Source organism: Melanotaenia boesemani, chromosome 24, assembly GCF_017639745.1.
Source record: "Melanotaenia boesemani isolate fMelBoe1 chromosome 24, fMelBoe1.pri, whole genome shotgun sequence".
NCBI lineage: Eukaryota > Metazoa > Chordata > Actinopteri > Atheriniformes > Melanotaeniidae > Melanotaenia > Melanotaenia boesemani.
Window position 1 is genome coordinate 20,119,655 of NC_055705.1, and position 16,828 is coordinate 20,136,482.

At 40.5% G+C, this 16,828-nt stretch overlaps 1 protein-coding gene across 1 annotated transcript; it reads left to right on the forward strand.

Annotated features, from left to right (window-relative positions):
- The first annotated feature begins 6,231 nt into the window (after positions 1-6,231).
- Positions 6,232-10,584, forward strand: spry2 (sprouty RTK signaling antagonist 2). The gene is made up of 2 exons (XM_041979304.1): positions 6,232-6,667; positions 8,339-10,584. Exon 2 carries the CDS (start codon positions 8,387-8,389, stop codon positions 9,413-9,415), a length of 1,029 nt encoding a protein of 342 aa, XP_041835238.1. The 5' UTR covers positions 6,232-6,667; positions 8,339-8,386; the 3' UTR covers positions 9,416-10,584.
- Positions 10,585-16,828: the final 6,244 nt, after the last annotated feature.

A 16,828-nucleotide genomic window follows, 5' to 3' on the forward strand; every position in this document is an offset into this window, starting at 1 on the left:
TGCTGATTCACAGTTTAACCCCTTACGATGCAGACGTACCTGTCCCGGTACATGACTACTAATCAACAACATTGCAGCCATGTATGCAAGCCCCTCCGTCATGAATGCCCATAATATACACATCAAATGAAAGCTCAAAGTCTCGTCTTTCCGATGATATAAACCATTTTGACATGCAACAACCACAGCGCTAACACTATAGCCTTTTTTACAGAAAAGCAGAAAGTTTAAATGTTGACTTCCCTCACCTTTGAGGGCTCTCGATAGGTCAAACATCAATATTTCCCATCAAGATTGGTCTCATTCTGTCCGTACAGGTTAGGCGAGGACCAAAAAAATATTTTTTTCTGTGTGTTCTAAAGTGTATAACTTTTTATCAGTAATACTTACAGTGATTCTGATTGCTGTGGGTGAAACTAGAGAGTGTTACCTTTACAAAGAGCCCAATCCTGTACTTACAATCCAGAAGGTTCAATAACAGCAGTAATTCTAATTTGGAGAGGTCATATTACAGGCGTTTTTGCCAAAATGACCCTGCTTGATAAGGGGTTAAATAACATGGGATTCCCTATGTGTGTTGTGCACAAACAAATCATGTTGTTTCCAGTATGAATAATGAAATAAAGTATTAGGTTCACCCCAAATTCCTTTAATTTCTTTTGTTTAGAAACAGGGAAAAAAATTGAAAAAACAGGTATTTGTCTTGCTTCACCTCCCAAAACATTATTCTGGGAAACACAAACCAGAGAGGCTGACAAAACTTAAAAATGTAAAACTCTTAGGAATAGTTGACTGCACTTATTTCTATGTATACGTCTAGAAAAATTAGTTTTATTAAAGAATCCACAAACAGAATAAGATACATTCAGAATTTTCTACCCCTTTAACAGATTACAATCAAATAGCTAATATTTGACTTTCCCTCCCTGGTTTGACTGACCTTTATAGAACATTGCTTTGGCTACTGATTCAAATCAAGCCCCATGTATGCATTACACAAAGGACAGAACGGAGCATTTAGTCCATCATTTACATGCATTATTTGGTCTGTTTTCTGTGCCCTTGCGGATCTGTTCCCTGATGAAACAAAGTAGTGCCACCTTAAACCACAGGGGCAGTGTTGAGCAGTATAGCTGATATGTGACCTGCAAAAGGAATAAAGAAGAAGCCACCACAATGTATTTAATTGGCCACACAGACCATCGCCATCTACTGCATTACCTCCTTTTACATCTCTTTCTGAGAATGTACATTATCGTGATCTCAGTCTGAAACTGATGTCAGAACTTTGCCCTCTGGTGGATGTATTGGCTAACAACCACGCTAACATAAGGGATGCATGGAAGTATGAAGGCAGATGAAACAGATGTACTTATTTACATACGTAAAGGAAGCAGAACAACTAGGGAAAGAAGTCACTGATCTCCTTTCTACCACATCAAGCTCCACACACCACTCCAAAACACCAGCTTATTTTTCTATGCTCCTTTTCTTAAATTAAAGCAGACATTTCCACTTGGTGATCCAGGTTATGATGTAAACAGGTTTAATTTCTCATGTCCCTCTAATGTGACCACAGTTATCACAGCAGTGTGTGTGAGTGTGTGCTAGAGCGGCATGGCTCAGTGGGTAGAGTGGTTTTCCCATAGCCCAAGGGTTGCCGGTTCATGTCGAGGTGTTCCTGAGCAAGACACCAAACCCCTAATTGCTCCTGATGGGTCGCCTTGCATGGCAGCATCTGCCATCAATGTGTGAATAGGTGAATGTGACGTGCATGTAAAGTGGTTTGGGTAAAAGCGTTATATAAGTACAGACCATTTACCATTTGACCATTTAGAGAGAGGAACCCCCCTGATTCAGTCTACCCTCTGAGCATCACATCACAGTGGTGGAAATGGTCCTCCATATTTTAAAAGCTGCTAATACTAGGCCCTCATTAATATTCAATTTCCAGACCTTGTTGACTTTACTTTACCTTGCTTGATTCCGAAGCCTGAACATATGTGACAGATGTTTAAGCCTCCAACAGTGCAGTGCTGGCTAAATTCAATTAAATGGTCATTTACTGTAAAGGTCTGTCAAAAATCTGCAGGGTGAAACATCTGTCACCATCTTATAAATTAAAAAAGCTCCAGGATAGAGCTTCAAGTGTTCATTACCTTTCAGTGATGCCAGCATTTAACATACATGCTAAAAAGGTTTCCTAATTCCTGGACAATCTATACATAATGGTTTTGGTTGGAAGAAGAATGTAGCCAGTAAAGAACCTTTGGTGTTAGACATGCACTCCTGACTGCTCCCTTCAGGTAACACAACCCTAATGGAAGCTGCACATCGTGTCCTATCTAAGAAAGTAAATGAAGGGTATACTTATCCAGATGTTCAGCTAATTAGCAACATATTAGTGTGAGTGTATGAAAGAGAGGATAATTCATCCTGCTCTATCTTCACCTTTTGCTCATACTTAAGGTACGGCTGTGCAGCTAATCAGCAGAATTGCATCTGCTGAAGGTGCTCTTTGAAATTTGTTGCCATTGCACCATATGTGAGAACTCGTTGAATTTGTTTGAATGTTGTTTACACAGAAACTTGCAAGAGTCTAAGGTGGAAATCAATTAAATGAAAGGGAGGTGAATATTGGCAAGACACAAAAACAGAAAGGAACATTGTGCTGCTATAGATGTTAGTTTACTTTTGTTCACAGATAAAAGTGGGGCAACATACCCGTGCTTCTATATTATTTTAATTAACCTTCCTTTGGAAGTTCTCCCATCCATTCAGTCTCTATAGCAACATTATCATTTTTGGGTCACTAGATGTTACAGCCAGTAACATGTAACGTACCCCAGTGTCCTTGAAAAGGATCATCTTTAGAAATGTATCACAGTTTTGATAGTTTACACAAGTTTTGATAATTAAATTGATGATCAGAGGACCCTTCACAAAGAGCAGCTACAAATGAAGGTAGGAAGCAGGGCAAGCCTCCCTGAAGACGAAACAGTACAGTGGAGATGATTTAATGAGTCATAGAAAAGTTAAAGAAGCACAGATTGTATAGAAGATGTGGATGTATTCATTGTGACTCACCTTTTAATTAGGGACAAAGCCATTAAGCAGATAGCAGACGTATTTGGGCCGAATCCGGGCTACTTTTGGCACTGATGGCTACTTTTGGCCACAAGGAAGCCTTCCAATTTGCAGCTTCCTTGTGAGCCACATGTTGTGATCATGTGGTCGACTATGGACAGTCACACTCACATTTAGTCAACGACGTGAGTCGAGGCCAAATTTGGGCCAGACAAAAGTGCAGATTTGGGCCAAATTTGGGCCAGACATTTTTTTGCTATCTGGGTTGGCTTTCAGCCAGAAGTGACCATAGTTGGAGCTGGAGAGTAATACTTTAGATAAATAATTGGATAAAGATCTAATTACTTATGAAAACATTTTAAAAAACCTCATCAGGTGAAAGCCAGACATTTTTGTTCATCCTCTCTGGCTGCCAATAGAGAACAATAACGCTGCCTGATTTTAAAAACCGTACGTGCCTCAATGTGTCTTCAAAGATGTCGGAATAAGCCGTGATCAAGTTGGACACAAAACTAACTGGCATTCCTGGTATGTTGATTGCTAGTGAATAATTCTGCACAATTCTGGCTCATCCTAAAGAAGTCTTGTTTTTATTGCTAATCATATGTAAAAAAAAAAATCATCTATTGGCCACAAATTGTCAGAAACCATTATCTACTGGCTAGAAATTTTCAAAAACATAGATTTATTTCCCACAAATTGTCAAACACAAACATCTTTTGGTGACAAAATGTCTAAAAACATTAACTACTGGCCACATAAATTTGTCCAACTCCTCCATTCTTCTTTAATGGACCAAGCGGTACAGATAATGGATGTCAGACCACGGTCTGGTAAGCCATCCATGGCAATTATGGATGGAAGCTGGAGCCTATCCCAGCATTTAACAGGTAGGAGGCAGGGTACACCCTGGAAAGGTCTCCAGTCCATCGCAGGGCCAACACAGAGAGAGACAAACAAGAATTCACGCATACACTCACTCCTAGGGAGAATTTAGAGTGATCTTTAGACAGTGGGAGAAAGCCGGAGAATTGGAGAGAACCCATGCATACATGGGGAGAACACACAAACTCCACACAGAAAGGTGTGGACCTCCCCCAGTTCGAACCTCCCCCCAGCCAAGGCTTGCTGTGAGGCCGCAGGGCTAACCATCATTCCACCGTGCAGCCCTAACTCCTCCATATCTCTTATAATTAGTACTTTATCTTCTTCTGAAGCTCCAAACAGCTTCATCCAAAACTTAGAATTCCTCATCCATGTGGACTGTATGTTCCCAGCTGGCTTACCTTGCTACTTCAGGGTTCTTCTTGGAAGTATGTTCATTATGTATAGATTTCAGCTTTGCTTTTCCACGGACAAACTAGATAATAATTGTTTTTTTTTTCTCTATTGTCTTTTCTAGGCCACGTGTGACAAGTTAAAATATTCTTAGAGTCCACAGTGATGTTTTTAGAGTCAAATAAATTTATTACCTGTTGCTCCAATGTGTGTGATTGTCCAGGTGTCTTATCCTCACCAACCTGGTGACCAGCTGTGGTGCTTGGTTTTGAGTCCATACATAATAACATCATCCCATGTTTTATATTGTTCCAGTTTCTCCATATGTCTTTGTATTTATTTTCTTGTCTTTTTCAATAATTTTAGCCTTTAGTTCACTTCTTCCATTGGAAGGTCAGTAACTACAGTTTGTTGTTTTGCTATTTTAGATTTCTCTCCAGACATAAAATTTAGTAAAAGCTTGACCTCCTCCAACTCCTCATCATTTGCCTGACTCTTTTTCGGAGGCATATCTATATTAATCTGGTTGGTATTAAAGCAGAGGCTCACCTGGTAGTTATCGCAGGACCTGACGCTAGCCCGGTGGCTAGTGGAAGCATTTATCTCATGTCGTAGCCTGGTAGCTGGTATCTGGCACTCAAGTTATAGTTCTCCCAGTGGATGGTGGAGGCTTCTAGCTGGTGTCTTCGTCTGTTAGCCGGTTCCTCTGAGCCTGGAGACAGCTGGTGGATCCTGAGACTGACTGGACCCTGGTCCTGCTCCTGCTCCTGCTGTACATCTGTTGGCCACAGGTGGTCAAAAAGCAATATATTTGCCCATAAATCATCAAAATAACAACATCTATTGGCAAAACATGGTCAAAAACCATCATCTACTGGCTAGAAATGATTAAAAACTAATATCTATTGGCGACAAATGTTAAAAACAGTTGTTTTATGATTATAAATAAAACTACATGTGAAGCAAATCTTTATTGTCAAACAAAATATAAACAATGAAAACCAAGCTTTGCTCCTTTTAAAAAGACTCGCTGAACACATGTTGGTCTTTCTGTTATTTATTTTAGAAGGAAAAGGTGCTTAAGTGTACTCGGGCCTCGCTTTTAAGAAGATGAAAATGTATAAGTTGACTGTTTTAATAGACCTCACACCAAAGTAAATTAACTTTTTATTTAACCAATTTAATACCCTATCCACTTTTTTTCATTTTTATAATTATTTCAATCTGGTTCACTATAATTTCTTCTTTTTGCATCACTGTTAATGTGTTCATCTATAAATAATTGCTTTGCAGCATCTTAGACGACTAAATTGTGTGTGCAGTAAATCACAAATATTCCAGGTGACAATAAATTTTTGGCCTTCAATCCGTTTCTCCAAATCACATCTGGAGTGATTTTGTACCCTTGCAGTGCCTGCATATGTCCACATAGGGACGCTGCTTAACAATAATTAACAACATATGACGTTCAGCTGACACTGGCTTATTAAATAGTTGTGTCAAAAATTATTTATTACTTTTAACTGGAAAGGTGTAGTCTGGAAAGAGGCCTTAAAAATATTTCAAATGGACGAAGTTCCTCAGGATGTTGAGTATGATTCAATTAAGAGAATAAACTTCGACTGTGGCAGCTTATTTTCACAGGACAGACGAGTTAAGTGGCTTTTAAAAATGAATAAATAAATCAATAAAAAGTGGGTCACCAGTAATAAGAAACTGACTTCAGGGAGCACTCTTACTTCCCCAGCAGAGGTAGAATTGATCAGACGGGGTGTGAATGGCCGTTCTTAAGCAGCCAATGGCGGAGCACCGGATGCGAGATATCCGCTGCAACAACAAGCACTCTGTTCCCCCCTTCAGCTTGACGCCATGTACAGCCCCAACCCAGACCTCCTCTCCGGAAAGACAGCGAAAGAGAGAGAGAGAGAGAGAGAGAGAGAGAGAGAGAGAAGAAAAAAATATTTGCAACCCCACGGAGTCTGTCGAATAAAACACACAGAGTCAAAAACTACTTCTGAGCTGGACTTTTGCCTTTTCTTCCTTCCTTCTTAGAGCTGAGCAGCGTTTCCTCTGGAACGGCCAGTTTTTCAAGTTTTCGCGTGCTTTAATGCCTCGTGCTCTCGCGCAAAACACGGGATTTACGTCCTAGAGCTATTTTTCACGCAAACGCGCTCCAGCTGGAAACTTTATCAATGGATTTTACTGACGGTTTTCCCGACTGAACTCTTGGAGTAGGGGGCAGAAACTGGCACCTAGCTTGAACTTATTTTACCTAAACGGGAGCTAAAGTGTCGAAAGCACGGTGAGTGTAAGGAGTTCTGCAGCACACATTAAATATGCTCTTAATAAATAAATAGTGCGTATTTGTTGGCTGAATATAGTTCGTGAACGCATCATTCTCCATGCCTTTCCGGCATATTTATATAGTTTTAGAAACTCTATACTTTTCATTACTTTGCTTTAGCTCATAATGTTATTGTAATAACAGAGTTTGAGTTACAGCTAATTTAACTTAAAAACATTGTATTTTCTTTTATGGGAATTTTACTTTTTTATTCTTTAATTAGAAAATGCACGCGTGTGTTCATACCTGTGCCCACTCCCTTAACTTTAATGACACTTTTATTTTCCCCTCACTTATGTCCTGTCTGATGGCTGTAATAATCCGTTATGTTGTGCATTGCATACAGCTTCCGGCTGCACACGTAGTTGCCAGTTTTTAATACCCAGCTTGTCAGTTTCTTTGTTTACTCCAGTTCCCTCGGCTCACTCACAACCCTCCCACCCACCGTGGCCAACATGGCCTACTCTCAAACCCTCTGAAAAGAAGAGAGAGCCTCTGATAGGCTATGATCTGAGCCCCTAAAGTAGCTCATAAAACCATAAGAACCTTCATGGATGCTCACATATGCTTCCTCCTCCCTTTCTTTTTCCTCTCGACCCCTCGCTTTTCCCTCACACTTAACATTGGCTCTTTCAAACTTTCATCTGGTCGCTCATCTACTTTTCAGCTGATAAAATGTGTTAGAAAAGGGCAAGTTGCTGCTGGCCATTTGTCATGCAACAAACAAAAGTCCTTCATGTATTGTCATTGAAGAGGGGGCTGCTCACGCCCCCCTGAAAGAAAGCATTTGCAATCTAATCAGGAAGAATTATGGCACACTCAGTTCTTCCTTTGCCGTGATAAGTTTCGAGACATTTCCCAAACTTCACTTACCACTAAGTTCTTTTGCTCTTCATTTCTTGCTCTTTTCTTCAACCTTTTAATGGTTGTGTTATCTCTCTGACCTGGATGAGTCTTTTGGTATGGTGTCCTACTTCCCTCTAACACTCAATAAATCCATGTGAAATACTTGAACTTTGATCTCCTGCATTCACACTCATAAAAAGTGGAAATGGTGACCCCATTTTCCACTAGATGACATACTGAAATAGTTTATTTTATCTTAGACACAATAGATAAGCTAAGTATTTTTTTCAGGGGGGAGGCCTTTTGGGGCGAAAAGATTTCAGGATGTTTATACATGAGTGGTAACAAAGGCCTAGGGGAACATTATTCCTTGAGTAAATAAGCTCCTATAAGTGATATTTCTTCTGTTGGGTTAACGTTAGTCATTGCTGTGCTATACATGTGGGGGGACAGGAAGTTTTCACAAACAACCTGCTGGAAAGCATCTAAACTCAAATAAAGCCTGGCTGTGGAACTCGCTCCAGCCTTGGGCAAACAAACTTTCCTGTTTTTGACGGTACACAAAGACCCTCTGTAGCGGTGGTTCCAGAGACTCCCCCTCAAGTTAAAGTCTAAATCTGAAAGCCCAAACAGACTCGTGCCTCAGGATGTGTAGTCAAACAGGCTCATCTTTCCTCACAGCATTATTTCCATACCGGATTGTACGGTTATCAGTTATAATTTGCATGGCATCATTTGCATGGCTGGTCTGTTACAGGTATAAACTGTGTGTTTCTTCTGCAGGACTTCAGATGTGTCCCCTTCCAGCCAGAGTGTCCTTTCAGTCCCGAGATGGATTCCAGAAGTCAGAACGACAGCGACGGGGGAGGAGGGCATCCTGGGTGGTCGGCATCATCGACTGGATCGCCGAGCATGGCGCATGACGAAGAGAGACCACAACCGCGCCCTCTGCAGAACATCGATGGTCCACCAGATCCTGGGCTGAGCGGTGGGCAACCTCAGCATGTCCCACCAGTGCTATCTCTGGATCAGATTAGGATAACCGGGAGTAATAATAAGTATACAGAAGGGCCATCGCTTGCTCAAAGGTCTCCAGGTGCGCAGCAACAGAAGAGCGACTTGGTTACTTCATCTGGTTCAAGAACAAGTGGACAGCAGGAGACTGACCTCCGCAACCTGAATTCATCAGCTCAGCATCGAAACGCTTCCAGCTCTTCCAGGGAGGCTGCGCTGCAGTTCTCCAGTGCTGAGGATTCCCAAAGCAGCATCAGGACCAGTGTGGGGAGCGCTTCTTCAGGCCAGAGGCTTCTTATCAGCCCGGCAAGCAGCGACCACATAATAAGAATCCAGCCAAAACGCTCAGAGCTGAATTCAGAGGAGCTGAAACCCCTGAACGAGTGCAGGGCGGTGGTGGCCGTGCCATGCAGCGCTGCTTCCAAGAAGCAAGACAAACACTCCAACAAATGCGAGAACTGCGGTCGGTGTAAGTGTCAAGAGTGCAGCCGCCCACGGATGCTCCCTTCCTGTTGGACGTGCGGCAGACGGTGCGTGTGCTCTGCGGAGAACGTGGTGGAGTATGGGACGTGCGTCTGCTGCATCAAGGCACTATTCTACCACTGCTCCAGCGACGACGAGGACACCTGCGCAGACAAGCCCTTCTCGTGCTCGCAGACCCAATGCTGCGTCCGCTGGAGCATCGTGTCTGTGATCGCTGTGTTCTTCCCCTGTCTGTTGTGCTACCTCCCAGGGAAAGGATGCGTGGCGATGTGCCAGAGCTGCTATGACCGAGTCACACGGCCTGGCTGCCGGTGCAGGAACCCAAACCGAATCCACTACGAGGATGATTGCAAGCCAACGTAGACTTTATTTTGTTGTAAACAGTCGGACAGACTCCACACTGACTGGACTGTTAGATGTATAGTTGTGCGATTTATAGAAATCTAATAATACAGTTGCGCTTGAGTTTATGTCTTAAAGTCCATGATATCAGCCTGGAGCCGCCTTGGAATTTTAACATGCAAGGCATGTTGACAAAAACATTACTACTAAAATGCACTGGAGGTGTGTTCACTTACCTTAGCATTAGAAGTTTCACTTGAAAGGTAAACCAAAACAAGCGCTCTACATTTTAAGGTATGAAGAAGTATTCAACTACTGTTTCGTCCACAGAAAATAATGTTTTCACTCAAGTGCCCTGATGTGTCATTGCCAACAGAGTTACAGATAGCCTTGTTTTTTAACTTTTAATGCAACTTATATTCTATGAGCACACTCCTGTTACTAACTGTATGCAACATAGTCAGTGAAACATGTATGTACATCAGAAAATGAGCTTGACAGATGTTTATTTTTGTACATATAATACTTCAACTGTGAAACGTTTTCTGCCAAGAGAGGCACCTTGATGAATCTGCATTTATACAACTTTGTAAACTTTAATTCGTTCTTTTTTTTTTTTTTTTACATTCACTGGAATGTGTTTCAATCATTTTTATGTAATTTACAAAGGAAAAGAGTTTATCCCTTCGACTTGTAAATTGTACAGTGTCCTTATATGAAAAATTTATTTTCTAATTCCGACGTTTAGTGTAAAGTTAAAAAAAACATCTATATTTATTTGAAGGTTTTATTATTTTATAATGAAAAATATTTATTTTGAGAAATCATTGTTAAATGTGTCACCTCTGCAGATTTGAGATGACCTGTAGGCATGTCAAAGATGGATGAATAGCTTACTATGGATTAGAATACAAATATATTAACGTTTGAAATTAAACAGCCTTGAAATGAGTATTTTCTTCTACATCGTTGCCACCTTTTGTTTCCTTTTGAGCTTTGTGCCCAATTTTCTAGGCCTCTGCTTGAAAATTGCATACCCATAATGAAATGAGTACATCTCTGCAGCCACAAGGTCTTTTTAAATACTTTTGGAGTCAAAGCAAAGGAAAATGTCAGTTCATGTGTAACTAGTGAAGAGTAAATGAAGATGGCACATAGCAAAAATGGAAAAGGTTTCAGGCTTGCCTAAAAAAAATAAACACTTTCAGGATTAATATGAATAAGTTTTATCTCTGAGGTTTTCAAAATGGCAATTTAAAAAGGATGTAGAGAAATTATGAGTCATCCAAAGCAAACCTTCCTATGTTGGACGCTTTTTAGAGTCAATTCTCAAAATCAAACGTCCTTGTCGCCTTACTGTCGTGTTTCCTTTCAACACTGTCCAGTCTACGTTGTTGGAGATCAAAAGAGGACACAAGGTTGCATCAAAGCCCACCTGTGGCAGTTTGTTAGAAAAACATCTGGCCTTGGTAAAGTCGCATACACGATTGTTACAGTAGCTTCTTTTTCATCTTGTAAATCAAAAACCACCTGCGTTTTTGCAAATATGCATTCACGTAAGCCTGTTATTACACTCTGCTCTGGCTCCGTGTTCGTTTCAAACACAATCCTCTGGATCCTGCAGATTTTTTTTTAATCAAAGGTTTGTTCAGGAATTCCTTGGTTTTGAATGTCCCTGCAGGCGAAACCTAAGCCTGAAACATAAAGCTTCTGACACTTGTTGACAGCATACGGACATGTTTGTAGCACGGTATGCATTCAGAGCCGTGATTGACACGCTGAGACCCAACCTGCTCTCACTTGTTTGTTATTCATCCCCAGCCTTTGACTGATGAGGGTGGTTGTTTTACATAATTATCAACTTTCACCCATTTTTTTTCCCCCTGCAGAAAGTGGTGGAGGAGATGGAAACATAACGGGCAGAATCCCATTAGAGAGAGAAAAGGCAGTGTTGATCTTGTGTTTAGTCTTAATCTTTCCAGTCGCAGCCCTCCTCTCTAACTCCATTGTCCCAGCTGTGAATGAAGAGGGGAAGGGTGAGCGAGGAAGGGGGGTTAGGTTGTTAGGAAGAGGGAGCCCAAAGGGTTAAAAGCATCACTTTGAATGACAAAGACCTAACAGTTTACCCCCATATTCAGCCCGGCATGCATTCATCCTGTTCTCAATAGTGAGGGGTTTTTTTTTTGGCTCCCCAACGCTCCTCTCGGCTACCTGCTCCTACTTGGTATTCCCATAAGGGAGATGGTTGTGTTGATGGGGAGGGGGGAAAGGGAGGGCACTTTGCCGTGTTCAGTAAAATAAATACCCTATCTGCATGCTGGGCAATTTAAAAGGAAACAGATTTGTTTTGAGAAACAAGTCAAGTTAATAATTTCCAAACAACTTTATATCTCTCATTAGCATCCAAGATGCATTTAGGGACCATTTTCAAAATGTATATTTGATTATTTCAATTTTTATTTAACTGGACTTCCTGAAAAAATGCCCAACGCTCCATTCTTGGAAAACTTTTATGCCATAATCATGCTGTTTACATCCAAGAATGACGTATTTGATCCACAAGCATTTTTAAAATTAAAAATTCAGCTGCAAAGGTTGTTTGTCTACCTAGCAGTCGCAGTAATTTGGCAGCAGAGAGTAACAGGAGGAGGACGGGATGGGAATTGGAAGAAGAAGAAGAAGAAGAAAAAAAAAAATAGAAGCCCCAGAACGGCTTTCTTTGTTGGTTTTAGCCACCGTGGCCCCTGTGGTGCATGGCGGCTGTGGGGCAGAGCAGCCTATTCACCCTGCTCACCAAGGCAGAACGCAGCACAGGAAGACAGGAAGGAAGCAAGGCTATTCTTCATGGAGCCATTGTCTGTCTGTCTGACGGCCGGGCTTAAGCAATCAAACAGCAGTGTGAGAGACGGAGGGAGAGGGGTTGCAGAGCAGTGACGGAGATGTGCACCACCCTGCAAAAACAGTTGGAAATATAAAGATTATGAAAGAATAATGTGGGATTTTATGCACTGTGTACTAAAATGCAAAAATGAACACTTAAACATCTCAAACTATAGTATATCTATTTAAATCTAAAAAATAAAACATTTTCTTTTATTTTATTTTTTGCGTTTCTGTAATCTTTAATTTGATTTATTACAAATCAGCATGGACGTTCTAAAATATGGTGTGTACCTGCACATATAATCCAGCTTCCAGCATTTTATAGTCCTGTTTGCAATTGGAATTTGAACATTGTTATAAATCGTACCGTAAGAAGTGCTAAATTACAGTTTGTGCTAAACTTTAAGAAAAGTTGAAAAGGCTGTTTTAAAATGTTACATCATAATTTGTGCAACTTCACTAATGTCACGTTCACATTGCAGCTCAATTCCAATTTTTTGCCCTTATGTCACTCATATCAGATTTGTATTTTTTTTTTTTTTATTCGACCCAGGCCCCTTTCATATGTGGTCCTAAATCAGCTACATATTTAACCTGTGTTGAAGCGACCTCAGTCCGAACAGTCATGTTGCATTTCCTCAAACATCCAAAATTTACCTCTGTAAACACAACGTGTCACACGACGAGTTTTCCTCTGCGCATGTATATCACTTCAGGGCCACGTACCATTAACACTTAAGCTTGGTGAAGGTCACACTTAAATAATGTGACCGACCATGCAAAAAGTAATTAAATAAAATTATCTTTAAGCAATAAGACCTGCAGTGTGAAAGTAGCCTAAACGAAGGTGTTTCCAACTCCAAATTACATGGGCCAAAATGTTATTTTCATCAATCCTTTGAGCTTTGTGCCTACTTTCAGACCTCTGCTTGAAAATAACTGAGCCATGCCACCCCAAAATTAGAGAAGGTTTTAATACATACAGTTCAGGAGCATTCTTTAAAATGGCCATTTTCAGTTTGGCAACATTTATTCTCACATAAGAAAATAAAATTCAAGAAAAAAATGGAGACAATTTCTGCAACTTCACTAAATGAAGGTATTTCCATCTCCATTTTGCACAGACATCTTAAACTTAACTTTTGAGATGTTTTACAAAGTACAAAGGAGTTACAAAAAAGCACATAGCTGTGCTTTGAAGGGTCCACTTTATTACCCAAATTCTACATTCAACCCTGATTTACCAACATTCTTACTGCTGTTACACAGTCAGCTCTTTGTGGAGTACTGTCTCAAATCACTTTAGGGAGCAACAGATCAGAGATACGTGAACTTGAACTATTGTTTGCAATCATGCAATGTCCGGAAGCTGAACTTTTCATCTCTTCCGCCATAAGCTTTGAATTTCTACAGATAATCTACCTAAAAGAAACTAAATTTAGCCAGCATTAATCTAAATTCAAACTTAAGATGTTTCTGAAAATATCACTGTCCTGTTTACTTTAACCAGAAATGGTAAATTTAATTGTAATTAAATCAGCTCCATGTGACTTTAGATGGAAAGTCAGTTTATTTAATTTACAAAAGAGAGATAAAGATAGGTGGGTGTAAATGAAAGAAGTCATCACACTCATCTTACTTCTACCAGTGAAAAGGTTTTCTTAGAAGCTGAACTTATTCTTGTTTTTTGGAGTGGGCGGCTGGCAGATGCATGTCAAGCTCAAAGATGAAACGCATCCCCCCACCTGACTGTGGTTTTACTTTCCACAGTGTTTGTCCGTTACAAAAGAAGAAAAGAAAAAAAAAAGATAATGGCAACATTTGCAATTGCAAACAACTTTTAGTTCACTTTAAACAGACAGAATATGGTTAATATACAGCTTCAAAGCGTAAATGTGGCACTCAAAATCAGAAATCTAACACTTATGCAACACGCTCTGTCTCAGTGACAGCTGAACTACTGTTATGCCTAAAGGAAGAAGATTACAGCAAATAGACGGCGCAAGAGAGAAACCAGAGAATGCATCTGTCATAAAAGCTTAGTGGTTGTCAGAAAGATGGAGGGAGTGTGTGTGCAAAAAGGGGACAACCATGCAAACAGCAGGCAAGTCTATACACATCTAAAAGCTGGACCTGCAGGCGTGCATGTGCACTGATAATCACAAATGCAAGTGTGTGCTTGCACACGTGTGTGTATCCTTCAGCGTAATCAAGTCTTTCTCCCAGATAATGAAGCCCGACTTGAGGCCTAAGTCTAATAGCAGCACTTAACTTCCATCCACCACAGGAAGTTGGCTCATCTACTCGCATGTACACACACACTCACTCACAGAAAGTCAGTCCGTTGCTGACAGCCAGTGGATATTTTTTGGCGACACCATGGCTGCAAGGCTCTTTACAGCTTAGCGGCCAATTGTTGTTCACCCAGATCCACACACACACACACACACACACACACACACAAACACATACACACACTAAGAGCTTAGAGCTTCAGTTGTTATCCTGAAAGGCAATCCTGATCCCTCTGCTACACAGTAGGACAGACACACATAAAAAGAGGAATTAGTGCGGTCTGACAGCTCACTATACCACATGGTATTTAGCGTGTGGATGTGTGAAGCGGTGGCAATTATGTGTGTGTTTTGGGAAGATGCATGCACATGTGGTTGCATGTGTGTGTGCAATCACTGACAGACTTTGAATTATATAGAAACCGTTTGCATACTGTGGAGAGAATAGTAGACATTTAGTGCTTACAGCCTCGGCCAAACGCTGTTAGCACACAATGCAAAGAGAGAAGTAGGTCAGTCACATCGGCTGGAGACCAGCTAGATGCTCGGAAAATTGAAACTTCGTGTTCGCCCATAAACCAAGATTAAATCTGAACAAAAATAGTTTCATATTTGTGTTTTTTTTCCACCAGATATCACATGCCTCTGATAACATTAAATATCATTAGCATCAAAATAGCAGCCACTACATTAGCATGTCACTGACGCAAACAAATATTAACTTTTCATATCTGTGACGAAAGTTATTACTTGTATTTGGAGAATTGTTTAAAAACATTTGAAATAAAGGCCTCATTGTTCCCAAAACAGCTGAATGTGATGCCAGGACATTATAGAATATTAGATTATTTTTAACCAATGAACACACTCACCAGTGCACAATCCAGAAAAATGATTCTCAGAAATTCGAAGGCATAAATACATCAAGCCCACAAGTCAACAAAATGTTTAAAATGACAGATTTCCTCCAGACAGGGTTACTTTGATCTTCACATTTTATTTTAGTACCAAAAAAGCCATTCTTAACATCACTGACGTAAGAAAATACAGGATGGAAACCTACAGCACCTACAGCTAGCTTCATATGACTTCCTGACTCGTGTTGCTTTCCTCATATATTTTGATGCTCTAACACAATATATCTCCCATATGTTTTTAGAAAGAATATCAATGTCAGTACCAGCAGTGAATTTGATTTCTAATCACAATTCATTCCTGCTGAACATAGAAATCGACCACCAACCTTTTTTTGCTAGCTGCTAATCCACCTCTAACATTTTTGCTAGCTGCAGTATAAGTCAGTTAGAACAAAATATCTCCTTTCTGGTTTCATAGTAAATAAACTTTATAAGCATGCCTAAATTAGGGCTAGAATTGTGGTTACTGCAACAGGTAGCAACAAGTGCTACTTTATCACAGCGCCACTATTTGCAGCTATTTTCTTGTTGTGGATATGCAAAGGTAAAAACGCATTAACAGACATGTTAACAACACTGTTCCGGTTATTTGACCATGTTTAGTATTAAAATGCTGTCAGAACTGCACCTCCAAACCTTAGCATGTTTTATGTGTAGCTAATAATTTCCATCAACTATGAAGCAAAATAATTGATGGAGTATTGTAAACTGTGTATCATTGGGTCTTTTTTCCCACCTTCAAAACACTAGTGTTAGGTGGTGGTTCATACCAAAAAACATTTTTTATTTTTGTTACATGAACTTGTCTTATACTGGTTTATAACCCTATGAACCCTGTGCAAGTGGCAACCTCCAGCAGTGAAATGTGAAACCTATGCACAAGTGCAGTTCAGCCCTCCTCCACTAGGGGCTGGCTCCAAATCAGAGCAAATCCCCATAGACTCCCGTGTTAAAAAAGCCAACTTCACAGCAAAAATAGACATGTTTAAAGCCTGGTACAATAACCATTTTAGGATTAATAGGTCAAGTTTACCTTCATGACAACTGTGAGGGGGGTGACTTTTTTTCTAATTCATCCGTTTGGATGTTATTTAATTTGAAATTCGGCATAATTAGGGGCGTGTCCTTTTGATTGACATGTATCCAATATCCACGACAAGAAGGGAGAGTGTAGCACAAACGCGGTTTTTAGCCGGCTAACAGCCTTTAGCCCACCTACCTTTGTTAGCAACGGTAGGCATAATGCTGCCAAGATGGCGACGGTGGGAACCGCCCAATGAGCTTCACTTTTGCTCTTCAGAAATCTACGGGTGACGTCATGGAGGCTCCGTCCATCTTTT

What these genes read in the sequence shown, in the direction of transcription:
- spry2 (XM_041979304.1), top strand. Translation starts at nt 8,387, where the DNA reads ATGGATTCCAGAAGTCAGAACGACAGCGACGGGGGAGGAGGGCATCCT.